This window comes from Pungitius pungitius, chromosome 1 (genome assembly GCF_949316345.1).
Source record: "Pungitius pungitius chromosome 1, fPunPun2.1, whole genome shotgun sequence".
Taxonomy (NCBI): domain Eukaryota; kingdom Metazoa; phylum Chordata; class Actinopteri; order Perciformes; family Gasterosteidae; genus Pungitius; species Pungitius pungitius.
In genome coordinates, this window is record NC_084900.1 from 26,399,864 (window position 1) to 26,416,631 (window position 16,768).

The window sequence follows — 16,768 nt, forward strand, 5'->3', positions numbered from 1 at the left end:
AGTAAATACAATGAAACAATGCATTTCCAATCCCCATTTTTAATACAATTTTAAATGACAAATTAGGGAAAATACAGCAACTTCAATAAGCTCATCTTGATGTCATCCATCTTTCTTTGTCTTCTCTCCGGTGTGCCAGACTGGACAGTGAAAGGACCTCACACCTTAAGGTAAAACTAGCTACATCACGGACTCAAATCCTGAAAGGGAAAACAGAAAAGGGTATGAAACATTACTCAAAATGTCCCCATTAGAAAACATTGCATCAGTAACCACAGGTCCAGGCTCAGGACAGTATGATTTGGATAAGACAGACAACTGTATGTGAAAACTAATTCAACCCACACCTCCGTTTCTCAAATGATGTTACGTTGGCAATTCAGATTTCACAAGGACTGTAGCTTCCTTAATAATAAATCATCTTCAAGATTAACATTTAAAATAACGCGGTTATTGCATCGGCAGTATGCTTCCAAAATGACCATGCAGCTACATGAATGCAACTGATCATTAGTCTAGCGCTTAGCTAGGCTGCACGTCATTGACTTGATCATTAACCTTAATTATTGGAATAAGTCTTCCACCTCTGAGAAGCCTCACAGTCACCGCTCAATGTCACAGCCAATTGACATGTCAGTCGGTGTAAAGGGACTATGTGCCGATCTGTCTCACTCCACTGCTGGGAACTTATAAATGTGATGAACTTACATGCAGCTTTCTTGGGTTTGAAGACTTTCACGTTGGATTCTGCGGCCTTCAAAGCGATGGCTTGGAACTCCGGCTTCATGGCAGCCCGCAGTGCGCTAGCGCAGATAGCGGAGAAGCGGATGTAGCTGCAGGGAGAAAAATACTCGTTAGCAAAATGCTAAGGTATATGCGGTAATGACGGTGAATATGCGTAACTGCTTCTTTAATGACAACTAAGAGACCCCATGCATTATCAGAAGATTCATTTTTTTGATCGCGTGGGAGGCTTTTCAACAAACGTTGGCACCGCAATGAAACAGCTAACTTTACGTTAACTGAACGCGGTAATGCTAACAGCTAACGAAAGCCATGTTGTTTCGCCCTAGGACGTAACTAGACAGAACAAAAAAGATGTTGCCAAAGTATTAATTATGATAACAAATATTTCTCGACATAACCTGGTCAAAGCTAAGTGTTTACATATAAATAAGATGTATATTTTACCTGAGGCCTGCCTGTCTCCAGTATGCAACCATCTTGCCCGTGTTATTGCTTCAAGGACAGGTCGGATATGTGCGTGATGACGCATTTTGAGAGCGCCCGTCAATACCCTGCCCAATAAGAACTGTGTTTGGTGATGATTGACAGCTTTGACGGTCACTTGTCCCTCCTCCATACAAAAATTCAAGAGTCTGTGCTGAACACAGTTGCATATATCTCAAATGTAATGACCAAAACGATGATCAAACAAACACAGATTCAATTGACTGAAACATCTCCGCATTTATTTAAAAAATATTAACTGTTTCCATCTAAAAGATATTAATTTTCAAAATTAAGAGAAATACATATATGATAAAGCAGAGGTGCTTTTGTTGTACGTAAAAGTTCCCAAGAGGCGGTACCAAAGAGATACTAGACTGTACCCAATACATTCATAAGTTATAACACGGATTGTGCTGGATTTTAGCCTGCAGTTTCGGTTCCTGCCACCAGGCGCAGGGTCGTCCATTTAACGCTTTCTCCTTCGGATTCTTCCTTCCTCCCCGCGGTCACGCTGTCTTCCGCACCCCGGCTCCCGAGCTCTGCCAGAAAGCCTAACAAAATGAAGATCTGGGCTTCAGAGCACATTTTCAAGTGAGTAGTTTTCTGTCTGAGACGTTGCCGTAATATATAACGTTAGATCTGTTCGGGGGCTATTTTCCGGTCGTGTGAAACCTTTTCGTGGGTTCCCGTTAGCGTCCGGGTCGCTGCTGCTAGCCTCGTTAGCTGCCACGGTTGCTCATAAGTAACTGTTACGTGAGGGGAAGGTTAACTGTAACTTAACAAGCGCCCGCCGTTATGTGACGTGAACGTAACTTAAATGTCACAATGTCAGTAATCTCATTCAGTAACTTTGACGTCTATTTGATTTTACGGCAGAAGTAGTTTGAACAAATATCTAAACTTGTTGGTATTTGTGCAATAGAAGTAACCTCACGTCAAGCTACTAGCTTGTGTTAGCTGAAGGTTAGCATTTGTCTGTTAGCTTAAAAGCTAACTTTGTTAAGTTGACATTAGTTGTGTTGTTTTAAATCTTAACGCGTACTGAAACGGTTCAGAAACCAGCGAACGTCAACTTAGGGTTATAAATACCGTGCTATTAGTGCGTCATCACGTGGACTAAATTTGCCGCTGAATCGCGATAGTTGGAGTCACCGTTACGTTAACGTTACATAACGGTCTGGCTGTCACACGACCGACCGTCTGCACGGAGGCCGCAACACTCGCTCTGTTGTCGGTACTTGGGTTCACATCAGACCGTAATACGCGTGGATCAATGGTCGTCGCTTCCTTGTCAATATCTATACGTCTCTGGTTAAATTCACTACGCTGGTTGGTGAAGGCGCGGTGGGCGTTCCTCCTCCTCCTGTCTGTCAATGATTATGATTCCTCCATTTTGATTCTGCTCAAGTGTACAATGTGATATTTGAACTTTTTTCTAGAAAGTTCTTTTCTTACTCACCATATTCTCTATTTACCTCCAGAATCCTGCACATACTTCATGAACTCAAAGCTTTTTGTTGGTAAACATTTACACAGCGAGATTTCAGCATGTAGTATTATTTTTTTATGTTTTAAGCCAACTGGATTGCTCCAACGTCACCTATAGCAATGCAATGGTGTTTGTGCGGTGTACCTAATATTATAATGTAAATATATAAATATAAGTCGTACATAACTGAAGCCCTTCTGTTAAATGACCTTCAGGAGCTTACTAAATGTTAATATTGTTTTTGGCAGCCATCCGTGGGAGACGGTGACCAAGGCGGCGATGCAGAAATACCCCAACCCCATGAACCCTGGTGTGTTTGGTGTGGATGTTCTGCACAGAAGCGTGGACACGGATGGCCGGTTACACAGTACCAGGCTGCTCAGCACAGAGTGGGGGCTTCCCGCCATGGCCAAATCTGTAAGTTAGATAAGAGAAATGCTCGAGCTGCTTCGGTCTTTTGATTTATAATGGACTTATTCAAGATGAACTCTGCCTGATCTTTGAAAACTACAATGTGGATATTGTTTGACCCCCTCAGTTCGCCGCTGTATATACATTGTCTGCAAAGATTTGAATGCTGGACACCCTGGAACTAATGCATCAGTAGCAGAAAGACACTTAAGATGAATGCATACATTATAACATACATTATTATGTGAGATACTGTAAGGGCTCCACATTGTTAGTTTTCACATTCTACTTGTTTGCTAAATTTTGCTGTCTGATTTGGTTTGTGTCCTTTTCCTGCAGATCATTGGCGTAACAAGAACATGCACTTACGTTGAGGAACATTCTGTTGTGGATCCCAAAGAGAAGAGTTTTGAGCTTAAATCAACAAATGTAAGTAGGCGTGTCATCATTGTAATACATAACATTTTTGTAAAAAGCAGTAAACGGTGATGGAAAGCATGTGAGTTCCAGTAAGATGAAAAACAAATACATGGACTCCACTTTATCATTTCATTGATTATAGAAGGTTATTTTCGTTCAGAAATTCTGACTCTTAACACATTATATCTGAGGACTTGCATATCCCTGGAAAAACGACATTGACTTGTTTTTGTATTCGTGTCCACTGATTAAGCTGTAGTTGTCTCCTGTCAGCCCTGACATCTGATTTTCATTAAGCGGCCATTCACATAGCAGCATATTAGCTGCTTCAATCCAATACAATCCACCTTTATTTCTAATGCACCTTAAAAACACTGTCGACCAAACTGCTGAACAGTCTCTAAATAAATAAAGACATACTGCTTCCCCAGACTGTCTCCTTCCTGATTGTCATGTCTGACAATTTCTGGATTTCGGGGACAACTTATTCAGATATCCATTTACCTACACTACACATTTTTTGCCGGAGGTTTGACTTGTTTAATTTGTTACCTAAACATACGGATGACCTGTCTTCACTGGTCATGGGTGAATTTGAAGGCAAGCTCCTTTTTCACCACATTGGATTTTCACAGGGTGTTAAATGGAGTTGGTGAATGGTCCGTCTAATGCTACTCTAACAGGGGACGTTTCACCTGTATTATTAAGTGCTGTGTTCTCCTCTCACTCAGCTGCTGTTACATTTATTGGGATCCTCATAGATAATGTAAATACAGGAAGTGAGAGACAAAGACTACATTTTCCCTTTTGTCCATCTAGATCTCCTTCACTAACCTCGTTTCTGTGGATGAGAAGTTGACCTACAAGCCACATCCACAGGATCCTGAAAAGTAAATTTTTTATAATGGACAGCCACAATATTTATTGTCCTGGTTAATTAATTAGCCTTTTTATGCCTATGTTTACAGTTAATTGCAAAAACTTTAAGGCTTAGGTTCACAATATTTTTTTGTAGTTTCCATTGTAAGATTATAGACTGGATTTAAAATCGAAGTTTTTCCTTTTATGTTGCCAGTTTTCTCACTCTCACTTTTTTTGTAATTGTGTTCTCAGAACGGTGCTCACACAAGAGGCTCAGATCAGTGTGAAAGGTATCAGTCTGAGTAGCTACCTCGAGGGTCTCATGGCCAAGACCATCTCTACAAATGCCGGCAAGGTGAACATGGCCTCAAATTCTCCTGATGACTCCTCTCGAGATCTCTTATTGTAGCAGCGTGCCTTTCACCCCACGTTGTGTCTTGTAACACTCTCCCTCTTGTCTGTCTCAGGGTCGGGAGGCAATGGAATGGGTCATCAGACGTTTGAACACAGAAATCGAGGAGTTGGCGGCGACTGCTCGTGGTACTATCCGTGCGTCGATGGTGGCAGCAGTTGCAGACAAATGATCCGAGCCTCTTCCTCCCCACTGCTTTCTCCACCATCATGAACAATCACCTAACCTGCCATAACGGCCTAATAACCTCAGCCCCATCCGTTGGCCCTACGTACGGTTGTCGCTGTATGTTTGTCCTTCCTCAGCCTTCTGCGGGGGCGACTTCAGTACTCGAGGCCGCACGCAGTGAAGAGGAGTTGAGCAAATGACCGTTAAAAATAACAAACAGGGTTGAATCGGACTGCATTTGAAGCTCATAAGATTGGCTTTTGCTAAAGCTTTTTTTTTTTAATTCACTTGGTGCCTCCACATTTCATCAATGTCTTGTCCACCCCCCTCTCATCCCTCTCTAATGTTCTCATCTCATCTCTTCCAAATCTTCCGGTAACAGCTAAAATGAAGCAACTTATCTCCAACGTTTTGGATTATTTTGTACAATAGGACTGACCAAATGGTCTCATGGACACAAATGCAAACAGGTTGTGTTATTGTTGCGCTCGTCTTCAGCTCTTGTTTGTTGATGTCAATGCTCCAGGAGCAAGCTGATGATCCAGATCCTCTGGTCCAACACATGGACTTGCTCACAATTTACTGTGAGCTGCAGCCAGATCCGATTTCAAACGGGAAGGACTGCGCGTGTGTGTGTGTGTAGTTTTATGGTGCTGTAACACTCCCAGTGAGTTACTAGTCCCTCTCCACCCGAGGAACTTATCTACCAGCATGGCAAACTACTCTTGATTCTGGCCATACAAGTGGGTAAAAATGGCTTTGCTTCTTAAAGTCTTTCTTGTCTTTGTTAGTGTTGTTATCATCTATTACACTGATGTTGTGTTAAAGTGTAATACTGTCCATACTGAATGTTAACTTATTTTCAGCACATATACTGAAATGCACTTAAAAAGGCGGGACGTCCTTTAAAAGTGAAGAGTTGTGGAAAGTGTTGTGAACATTCAGCAGTTTTGCATTAGGAGCTCTGCAGGGTCACATTCAGGATCACTGATTTAATACCCCAACCCATTTTATTTATACTGCTGCTGTTCATTTTCTGAATGTCTAGAGCTAGTATCATTTTAAAGTATATTTGTTGTCTGCTCCATCCCAAAGCAGACGCCACGGTTAAGTTCAGTTTGATCCCTTCATTAAGACAACGGCAACATCTCTGTCCTTGTTGGGCCTTTTCTGCCCCTGCCTCCTTTTTGGAATTTTGACTTAAGGACAGATTGACATTTTTGGTACCATGAAAGCTATTTGACTGTGTGTTAATCTGTGTGTACACAGTATGTCAGGCTATTTCACATCTGCTTCCAGGTCAGCTGGCCTTTTTAAATGTTCATAATTAAATCCTCATCAGGTCTAACAGTATTTAGTCTGGTCTGCTGTCTAATTTCTGACCCATCCGCCATCTGGTAACCTCAGTGTCTCCTTTTTATGACCGAAGTGTGATATTTTTCTACAGTAAACAGTCTATAACAGTGGCTGTAAATAGGCTTATTTATATTTTGGTGGTGTTACATTCCAAGAATGTGAACATGTAAAAGGATGAGTGCACACTGAAATGTTTCAAAATAAAGAGCTGTCATTATTTCATGAATGTGGTGGTAATTTTTTTTCTTCCAATGTGTGAAGCTTTTTTCGCCCCAAACCAAAAGACGGACTGAATCAACCCCTTCCATTGATCACAGAGATCCATTTCTTTATTATCATCTGATGAAGCTCGACAAATCCAGTCTGCACTGGTTGAAAGCTGTGACCGTTTGCAGGCCGTCAGTGTTTGGTGAGTTAAACGCACAGAGTTTTACTTGAAGCCTGCTAGCAACACCTTAACATCTGAAGCGATCGCTATGAATCCCTGTTAGAAAAAAGACAAAGGTCAGCCAGGCAAGTATTGCTCTTAATTGCATAACTATTCTCCAGAAAGCCAGACATTCACCCGATATTGATGAGTAATCTTTTACTAACTCACCTTTTCCATCTCCAGAACTGTGTTGACCAGCTCTGTGTTTTTCATTCTGGGCAAAACGACACCTTTGCCTAGATCCGCTGAAACAAACGTAAACTCCGGGTCAATGAAGAGTAGAAATAATGTTCAGTCTGTTGGATTGTATCGACATATTTGGAAGGACAGAATGCATGTATCTGCATGGCTCTGATTCAGGGTATTAATAGTATAGGCTTGTCAAAGCTGTAAACACAAAGGCAGACTCACCGTTGAGTTTTCCAATGCCCAGCATCAGTCCCGTCTTCAGTATGCGATCCAACGCATCCGTCTGCAAAGAGAAACGTGGCTTGTTTCAGTCGCTGCAGTTTGACCACACACGGGGCCTGTTGTTATTTAGTCATGTACCTGAAAGGTTCCCACTTCACTCGACTCCAGCGCCAGTGTGAAGCTGTTTGAAAGTAATATATTAAAGAAATATCACAAAGCCAACTTTGTGTTTTAAAACATGGCGATGCTCACTTGTCCTGTGCCGCGGAGCCCTTCAGTTTGCCATCAGAAATCCACACTTTACCGCTGACTTTTGAGTCCTGAAAGAAACCGGTTTAAATAACTGGTACCACCAAAGAACATTAATCATTCATCAGGTGTTTCAGTCGTTAATCCATGTTGGATATCCACATTAGAGAACTTGATTTTTTTTTTTGCATTTATATTTAATAAGTGTTCATAAATGATCATAATAGTTGTCCTTTTATACGTATATAAAATCCACTGTGCAGCTGCTTTGATGCATTGTTGACATTAAAGAGTAAGTACTTACGATGTTGAGTTTGAACAGTGGGATCCGGGTACCATTTGGCTGGATGGCGAAAGCCTTAACAGCACCTTCAATGGCCAGTTTAACAACCCCAGACTGGAAGGAAAACATTGGCACTTCTCTGGCATAAACCTGCAGATCCATCAGAAGTCCGGGAAACATCTTGGGAAGCTGAAGCAAGAGAGAAAAAATATGAATATAAGGAAATGTTGAAGATTTAAACAGTTGAGATTCCACTGCAATGTCGATTTTTCTAATCCTTCGGCTTCTTCCCATTGAAGTATTGTTTTTGTCCAAATGTTGTACGATGCAGGTGGCAAATGAGACTAGGGAATTAACATGATAAAGCAGGTGCATCAAAGTGGGATGTAGAATGTGAAGGACAACGTTTTATACCTCTGTAGCGACAAAATTCAGTTAGTTAAAACAATTAGATGAAATCCATGGCTTTGCACACATATTGTAATTATGTATGTTGCTATCAAATGTTCATGCACAAGGACACAACAATTCATTTTTAATGACAATGTTTAAAGATTCACTGAAATGCACAGTATGTGATTATGTGTTGTTTGGAGGTGGTGAGGGATAAAACATCCAGAAGCTCTACTGCTTGATGAAGTAAATATAAGTGCTAAACAGCTTTGACTCTACTTGTTGGCTTTAACATTACTGCAACCTTCAGTAGTGCGTTATCATTTGCTATCACTTGCTTCCATGAAGCCCTTCACACGGGGAGTAAATCAAACCCCTTGCTGCCAAATGTACACTTACCTGGGGAACGTAAGGCCCCATAGAGCTGGTGTTCAGGTGCACAGGGAATTTTGGAGGTATCTGAGATGACAACAAAGCGTTTTAAACGGTGGACAAATATCAGGGCCGAAAGGTAGTGTTTGCCGCTGTGTTTTTTTTAGGGGTTCTTGCCATGCTGTCATTGATGGTGGTCTGAAGCAGTTTGGCTGAGTAGAGTGCAAACGAGGCGGAGTTCAGGGTGAACTCAGAGAGGCCCACTGACAGCATGTAGCCCGGCTTCGTCTGCACAGTGAAAGGCTGGGCCTCGAAGGGAGGGTCTATGCGAGGTCTGATCTTGTAGAATTCTCCCTTTAAATAAAAAGTTGCATATCAATTACAGCTGTTAAACCCTTCTTTGTTGTGGTTTCTATTTATGTCCATTCGTTCTGCAGTAGCCCTTAAAATAAATGATTGCCACAACACATAACTTTGTAAACCTATTGTTATGAGTTATGCATAATTTGTTTCAAGGATCTGCCTTAAACGTGTTTTTTTGCAATATGAACAGCTAGAGTGTGTTTATCCTTACCTTTAGACCCAAATTCATGCTTGAAGCATCAATGATGGGGATGCCGGTAAGAGGTAGGTCAAAAACAAAGTCTACATCCACATCAAAGGAAACTGATGAAAGAAAAAATATAATTGAAGACGGAATCATCTATTCATTGATTTACATTCTTGACGGTTAATTCACCTTTGGACTAAGTAACTGAAATCAACATGATCATTTGTAATGAGGAGGTGGCCTGCTGCAGTACCTTTCATGGCCTGTAGCTGGTACTCCAGGTCTACGATGTAGTCTTTCACAGCAGGGCAGATCTAGGGAGGCAAGAAAGCATGCAAATGTTCTGCAATAGTCATTACAAAGAATCTACAGCATCAACAGACCCTCAAACGATAAATACGAAGAAGGTTTACACTTACTGCAGCCTCTATTTCACTCTTGATATGTCCCTTGAAATAGTTCACAAGAGGATTGAACATCCAACTGTTGACAAATGAAAAGGCAGGGCTCACATCCGAACATCAGTATTTGTTCTGTTCTCTCGCTCTCCTTGTGTTTCACTGTACCTCGCTCCACCATGAAACTGTACGTCCACATCTCCGATCCGAGCAACACATTGGGCACTTGTGACGGACAGACGCCCTTGAGCATCTTTCCCCAGCGCCACTTCAGAGGTCACATCCAATTTGAACAACGCCATGTTGAATGATCCCCCGTCGTGTCTGAAACACACGCGCAAACAAAGTCGGTACATGTGGAGTTGGCAACATCCAGTACGCACGTATCCAAAGCCACGGCCGTGTGTGTGTGTGTGAGAGAGGGTGACGTACACACACAAAAAACACACTGACCTCAATGATTTGTTCAAGTTATGACGTACTATTGGTGCATTATAAAAATATTTGTGTTAATGTTTTGTGTATCACGCTTTAGGCAGAAAGGTCTACACATTTAACTTCCGCAAAAGACCAAAAAAACTGAACAAAAACTGTCATTAGAGAACAGTTGGTTTTGCTTTGTTTCTCGAAGACAATGATGTTTTGCACATGGGACATATTATTTGAGGACAGACTTCCTTTTTCTACTCAGAAAGAAGCTATTCAGAATTGTATTCTCAGTTCCTCATTTCGGGACATTTGTCAAACTGAAGGGTGTAACTTTCATCGGATTTGAAATGTTTTTAATATTGTAAAGAATCAGAATCCATATCAGCAGCCATTTATTGCCCCATATATTACACATAGAAGAATTTGACTTGGTGCTTCAGTGCAATATAATAATCAAATATAAGAAAAAAGAGGATATCTGGATTAGCTTGTTTGCCCCTAAAACCCAACATTTGACCGATTTGGGGACACTCACATTAGGCCAAACTGTGTCGTCCACCCGCCGGTTACTGCAACACTGAGGCCTGAGACGGATGTCTTCAACCCTCCGATGCTCGGATAGAACTCAGCGGAGGGCTCTGGAAAGTCGCACTTGGTTATGGTGACTCTGGTGCACGAGGGGGAGAGCAAGCAGCGGTGTGACCACTCAGACCCGTGAAAATGTCTGATGACATGAATAAACCGAGTGGTAAACGTGACCTTACCCCGATAGCGTGTAGTATATGCTGCCCAAGACTCGACCGCTGATGTCAGGGAGAGTGACGCGGCTCAGCCTCTCTTGAATCCATTTTGCACCCAGATCCTTTCCTGGGACAAACAGCACGTGGACGACTTTAATCACTCTCAACGAAACGTGTTTCCTGGACTTTTTTTGTGAAAAATACGTATGCAGCTGAACGTGCAATTTAAGTACCAGAAGAACAATTACTTTTGGTTTCGATAAACTTCACAATCCCACATTGACTCACCGTACTGCAGTCCTTTGTCAGTCAAGATGACTTGTACTGCTGGATTTTCTCCACAAGTACAGGAAATGAGCACGAGTCCTACTATCACAGACTGGAGCATTTTCCTGGATTCCTGCTGTGCAATGTACCGAATACCTGATACAGGTAGAAATATTTGAGCGTGAAGCATTCAACAATACTCTTGAGACATATTGTCGTGAAATATACATTCTAAAATCAAAGATGCTATTCTCAGCATACCCGTGGTGAGCACATACCTTAATTAATGAAGCGTCTTTGCAGAGTTTAAAGGCGGCTCCCGAACAAACGTCCTCACTGACTCTCTGATTTGGATCAGCAGCAGCTTTTATTTCCTGTATTACTGAGAAGTGAAACCTACTGACTTCTGCGAGAGGCGAAAAATGTGTGGGTGTGTTCAGCATATTGTTGGATTCTGCAGACTTTGTGTTGTTCAAATACTTTTGTTTAGTGGGTCGAAAAACAAAAACAAAAAACATGTTTTAGAAGCTTTAGGAGTGTTGAACAAAATGTACCAGTCAAAAGTTTGGACACAGTTTCTTAAGTTGAATGAGAAAAGGTGTCCAAACAAGATCAATCGCCAACATCAGTGTTGTTGAAGAGGAACAAGCAATGTGAACAACATCCTCATTCTTAAAAAGGAAGTGTTCATCATCACATGTGCACCTGGAGGTGACTGATTGCCGATATATTGACAATCAACCGTGAGAGTTTTTATGGAAACCTGTCAATGATTATATAGATAATGCTAATGCTAACATTGCAGCTGGAACCAACAGGCTCACAATGTTGTTTTAGAAAGAGTAAGCTTTCACGTTTGAAGAAGTTAAGCTGAGAGCCAGGACAGGAGAATTAAAAGAGAAAGTAAAACCAGCGAGGCCTCTGAGTCATGCCTGGATACTTTTCAAAGAAACATTGGAATCACCAGCCATAAAATATTTAATTTATTTATCTCTTAATTTAACAAATACTCTTTTTTTCTCACACACCATGTTAGTTCCATTAAATCACAATTAACAAGTTCAATAGGAAGAGAATATTATCAGACAGACATTTTTTTTCATATAACACAGTTAGGACCCACTTGCTTGCACTTTGAATTCACTTCATCCAGAATGACACTCGAAACACCAAGAAAACAAATGAGCCAACAAGGACTACTATAGGCATAAGATGGAAAATAAAGCACAGAAACGCAAACAAACTCAAATAAAATTCTTTTAACAACTACACATACGTACATTTCTTTAGTGGTGTATTCCACAGAGCACCCTCTGATCCGGTGGGTGCGTTGGTATTTTCTCTCTGCACTGGGATTAATGATATATCGAGCAGCTCAAAAACCAATAATTACATATTCACTCCATTGTTTTTCACATATTTCATTCCCCGGATATAAACACGTATACACAGTAAGACCCATGGTAGACATTTTCACTGGAGTCTTGACAACTTTGCATGTAGACTGATACCTGGACAGGCTTGTTAATTCCCACATATTTATTCCCCCATTTCATGCGGAGGTTTGTATTCCTCTGTCCAGTCAACAAAACACATTTTCTGGAATGAGTAGAATACTTAACACTATGATTGAAGAGTTTATTATTGCACATTATCACAAAGGCAAAATAAAAAAAGATGTACATTTCACACAAATAATCATCCTCATGAGCTTCTTTGCCAAGTGATGTTTTGGTGGTCTGGCGTCGCGAAAACTTGCCAGAGTGGCATTTTAGCACATCACCGTTGAATAAAGGTCGTCTCCGAAGCTCTCAGTCGGGGATATTGTACCTGTACGCCTCTATGAGTCCTTCAACTGAGTGAATGAAGCCAGATATGGCGCATATGCCCCCAATAACAAAAATGGCCACGTCGAAGAACACGTGGTGCCACAGGAGATTCCGCCACTGGAGCTTCAGGTGGAAGAGGCTCGGCAGGAGGAAGCACAGCCCAGCGCCGGTAAGGCTCCCAGTTAAACCCATAAGGAGGGCAAAATGGGGGACAAAGACGGCCATGAGCAAAGTGAAGACGACCAGGCCAATTCGAAGTCCCAGACCCCAGGATTTCAGCTGCCCGGTCGGCCCGTAGCAGTCAGGGAAGATGGCTCTGCCGCCATCCTGGAAAAAGGATTTCTCCAGAACCTCGACTGCAGCAAAGAACGGCAGCGGGTAAGATAACAGCGCCTTGGAAACGAGGAAGAGGTTCACCACGGCCCGGATGGTTGAAGGCAGGTTATCTGTGATCACCTCTTTGGTGGCGTCTGCCCAAGTCAAGTAGGCCACCAGGGCGAAGAGGCCCTTGAGGACGCAGGCTGCGATGTGAGTCCACTCCATCATGCAGTGGAACTCGCTGGGCTTCTGCATGTTCCCCTCCAGGGAGGGGAGGAAGATTTGGGAGGTGTAGCTGAACACTATGATGCCAATCGAAATGGGGAATTTCTTCACGTCGATATAAAACTTGACCTTGTCCCAGGCCCAGTCGCGCGCCCGGGAGAGGCAGTAGGCGATCACCAGGATGTTGATGATGAAGTGCGCCACAGTGCAGAGCAAGCTGAACTTGGACACGGCCTTGAGGTTCTTCAGGAAGGCGCAGGGGAGGAGCGCGACCGTGGCCAGCACAGACCAAGCCTTCTGGGAGATCGGGAATCCCGGGAAGCTGTTGACCATCAAATTGCCGCTGACCACAACGTACAGAATGCAGGTCATGACCAGCTCTATGATCTGGGCCACGTTCACCACGTGGCCGCCCAGCGCCGGGAAGCGGGGCGCGCAGCAGGCGTTGGCGATGTCGACGTAGGAGTCCCGAACGCGCACTTTTATGCCGTCCTCGTTGTCCTCGTACAGACACGCGATGAGGATTTTCCCGGTGTAGCAGCACACCACGGCCGCGAAGATAATGAGGAAGAGACCGAGGTAGCCACCGTGGAGGATGGCGTAAGGCAGGCCGAGGACGAACATGCCCTGCAGACAGAGAAGCGAGATGGGTGGTAATGGAAGAGGCCCACATCACAGTGACAGGCCGAACCAGCCCAGGGAAATGCACATCTTACATAACAACGGGGATATCCATCTATCCATCAATCTATCAATCTATCTATGTAAATACATACAAATAATATATATATATATATATATATATATATATATATATATATATATATATATATATATATATATATATATATATATATATATATATATATATACATTCAAATAAAAAAACATATATTCAAACATACGCAACGCAGACATTAATATCGCAATGGATTCATTTCCAGTATCCGCCCCGCAGTTATTTTTTCATTCGCCTTGCCCTTGAAAAACAGGCCCTTCGTTAGCGTGTCCTGTGGGCTGAATCGAATTAAAAAGACAATTTGAAAACGGATTTCTAAACTAATTTGGATACAATTTCAATTTGATGGAGACGCTGATAAGGACGTGGGTGCCATTCAGCCTCGGGGCTATCAAAGCCACGCAGGCCCTGCCTGCAGCTCCACTGATAAATACGATTTGAATATATCAATTCTAACACCCATTGGCTGCAACGAATTTAACCTCAAACCAAAAATTAAACAATTAATTATGATATAAAAGTGAGCTATGTTAATACATGTAAAACTCAAGATAAAGCCTTCGACCAAATTGTAACATATTGTCTCTTATATTATCTTGAGTTGTATGAAATAATGCACATCCCCAGAGAAGCATCTTGAAATATAAATCTTATAATATGAACATGTTCAGTTCAAGGTGACTTTTGGTCCAGTCGCAGGCCTGCTCCACGCAGCGCGACACTGTTGCGTGCACACATAATGCAAGATGAATGCACCTACCTGAATGGCATTGGTGACGTTCCAGCCCGCTTCCCACGTCGTGATTTGTGGTTTATCCTCATCCAGCGAGCCGCCCGTCTTTAGGGACGAGGGCATACGGCCGGTGCCATCCCTCTGGTAGTGACTGTCTCCGTCCAGCTCCCCCTCTCCCTCCAGCTGTCCCCCTTCCTCTTCTCCCTGAAGGACATCCATTTGCATCCCATGCCTGTAGTCGTAGTCCAAGTCGTCGCACTCGGCGAAGCCCACTCCCTCTTCATCCGTCGCGGCCTGGAAGCCCAGTCGGGCGAACACCCCGCTGACCTTGGCCTGAGATTTGTTGGAGACCGTGTGGGCCGCGTTGGTCAGCTTGTTGGAGAGCTTGTGTCGTATTAGGTGAGCCATCTTTGCCCGAAAAAAAAATAGAGACACGTTCTTCAACTGAAAATGATATCACCGAGTGAGAAGAAAAGAGGCAGATGCATGCAGGGTGGGTTGTTCTCAGTTGGGTCCGCTACTGTAAAGTCATGCTTGTTGCCCCTTCGATCGTCGTCGCAAAGTAAGCTCCACCAGCCCTCTGACGGTCGCCAAACTGTTTCACCCAAAAAAACGTTAAAGAAAAATCCTCAGCCGCTTCTCTTGGCTTGCTCATCCATATTACTCCCTACAAAAAGGACACTCCTCGCCATCCGCCTCACGTGGGAAACGCCCCCAAAAACAGAGAATATGTCCTCATGTGTCGCTAAAAAAGACACCTTAGCATTTGTGTGTCAGTTGGGGGTCCCTTCGGGTGGCAGCGAGGGAATCTGTGACTGACTGCACCACCGAGAGAGAGGAGAGAGGGGGAGAGGGAGAGAGAGAGAGAGAGAGAGAGAGAGAGAGAGAGAGAAGATCACGAGGATAAAACGGGCAGGTTATTTAAAGGCAGCAGTAATACATAATTGCTCGTGGCATTGTGCATGAATGCAGAAATCAAATATGTTCTCTGCTTTCATGCTACATTCTGTCAACAAGTCGACGGGAGTGAACGAACAGCGTCGCGAGGCCTGCTAAATGCAGGTCTGAGATACATGAACATATAGACTAAAGGGCCTATCGGATAAAAAATACTAAGAACATTTTCTTTATTCGTACATCGATTTTTCGTTGTATTTACAATATATTTTGGAATAACATTTCAACAATTTAACTGTAAACAATTTGTGAAAATGAAGGAGCGGCACACGCGCGTCGTGGGTGTCCCCTGCCCGGTGCAGACAAAAGGCCGCATATGTTAAAGGAATGGGAAATAATATTTTTGTTAAATAGCATTTATAATATTTGCCTTTTTTTACTTTTACATTTAATAAATGCCTGATTCTTACAGATTCAAGTATATTTCCATATTTCCACACAAAATGTACGGCGCACGTTTATATTCAAATATTTAAGTGAATGCGACTGTTTGCTCAGATCTCCGTGCTGTGAATGCATACGTGTACAGGTTTTAAGTTTCCATCTCATTTAACAGCTTGATTCCAGATGAGCATGCTCGGCAGGCCGTGAAGGGATGCAACTCGTTGCCGATGTGATGAACATCCTGCAGCTGGCCTGCCGCAGAGGCAGCACCGCGGACAGCTCCTCAAACGCAGAAAAAAGAGAGAAAACGGGTCAATCTCCTCCTGCGCTTCCCCCCCCCCCTCTTTCACACATAATTAAAAGTGAAAACAATAGTCTTACTTGATACATCACGAACTTCATGTGCCTTATTGTCTTTTTTAGTGTACATATACGTGAGACCTTCATATTTGAAAAAAAACCCAGGGTGGAGTTATTTTTCTCTCTCCACCTCAGCTATAATCCTCGGGAATACACGAAGCACCTCGCGTTTGCCTTGATAATCTGCTGTGACACGGATGAGCAAAAGTGTCATCACATTTTTGCAGCCTGCTTCAGAAATGTATCCCGCTGTGGCGATGTCTGGAAATCAAGGCATTTGTCTCTTATTTAACCAAACATTGAACATCTCTGTTCTTTATGTAAAACTAATTTAGATCTGTCTTTTCAAGG

At 42.8% G+C, this 16,768-nt stretch overlaps 4 protein-coding genes across 4 annotated transcripts; 1 reads left to right on the forward strand and 3 right to left on the reverse strand.

Annotated features, from left to right (window-relative positions):
- Positions 1-19: 19 nt before the first annotated feature.
- On the reverse strand, positions 20-1,316 carry atp5f1e (ATP synthase F1 subunit epsilon). The gene is made up of 3 exons (XM_037480806.2): positions 1,192-1,316; positions 709-833; positions 20-200 (listed from the first exon to the last, which is right to left on the reverse strand). Coding segments are annotated over exons 1-3 (159 nt in total). The 5' UTR covers positions 1,224-1,316; the 3' UTR covers positions 20-198.
- Positions 1,317-1,674: 358 nt separating this feature from the next.
- On the forward strand, positions 1,675-5,204 carry LOC119223217 (PRELI domain containing protein 3B-like). The gene is made up of 6 exons (XM_037480389.2): positions 1,675-1,824; positions 2,971-3,139; positions 3,473-3,562; positions 4,373-4,443; positions 4,667-4,769; positions 4,882-5,204. The coding sequence occupies exons 1-6, from the start codon at positions 1,793-1,795 to the stop codon at positions 4,996-4,998; spliced, it is 582 nt and encodes a 193-aa protein (XP_037336286.1). The 5' UTR covers positions 1,675-1,792; the 3' UTR covers positions 4,999-5,204.
- Positions 5,205-6,652: 1,448 nt separating this feature from the next.
- On the reverse strand, positions 6,653-11,278 carry bpifcl (BPI fold containing family C, like). The gene is made up of 16 exons (XM_037480386.2): positions 11,151-11,278; positions 10,894-11,028; positions 10,630-10,732; positions 10,401-10,532; positions 9,605-9,760; positions 9,458-9,521; positions 9,292-9,352; positions 9,063-9,154; positions 8,666-8,842; positions 8,516-8,575; positions 7,745-7,912; positions 7,444-7,511; positions 7,330-7,372; positions 7,192-7,252; positions 6,949-7,025; positions 6,653-6,834 (listed from the first exon to the last, which is right to left on the reverse strand). Exons 2-16 carry the CDS (start codon positions 10,991-10,993, stop codon positions 6,781-6,783), a joined length of 1,416 nt encoding a protein of 471 aa, XP_037336283.2. The 5' UTR covers positions 10,994-11,028; positions 11,151-11,278; the 3' UTR covers positions 6,653-6,780.
- A 554-nt stretch (positions 11,279-11,832) lies between these two features.
- LOC119223430 (vesicular inhibitory amino acid transporter-like) lies at positions 11,833-15,517 on the reverse strand. The gene is made up of 2 exons (XM_037480746.2): positions 14,744-15,517; positions 11,833-13,871 (listed from the first exon to the last, which is right to left on the reverse strand). Exons 1-2 carry the CDS (start codon positions 15,122-15,124, stop codon positions 12,684-12,686), a joined length of 1,569 nt encoding a protein of 522 aa, XP_037336643.2. The 5' UTR covers positions 15,125-15,517; the 3' UTR covers positions 11,833-12,683.
- Between the last annotated feature and the right edge of the window lie 1,251 nt (positions 15,518-16,768).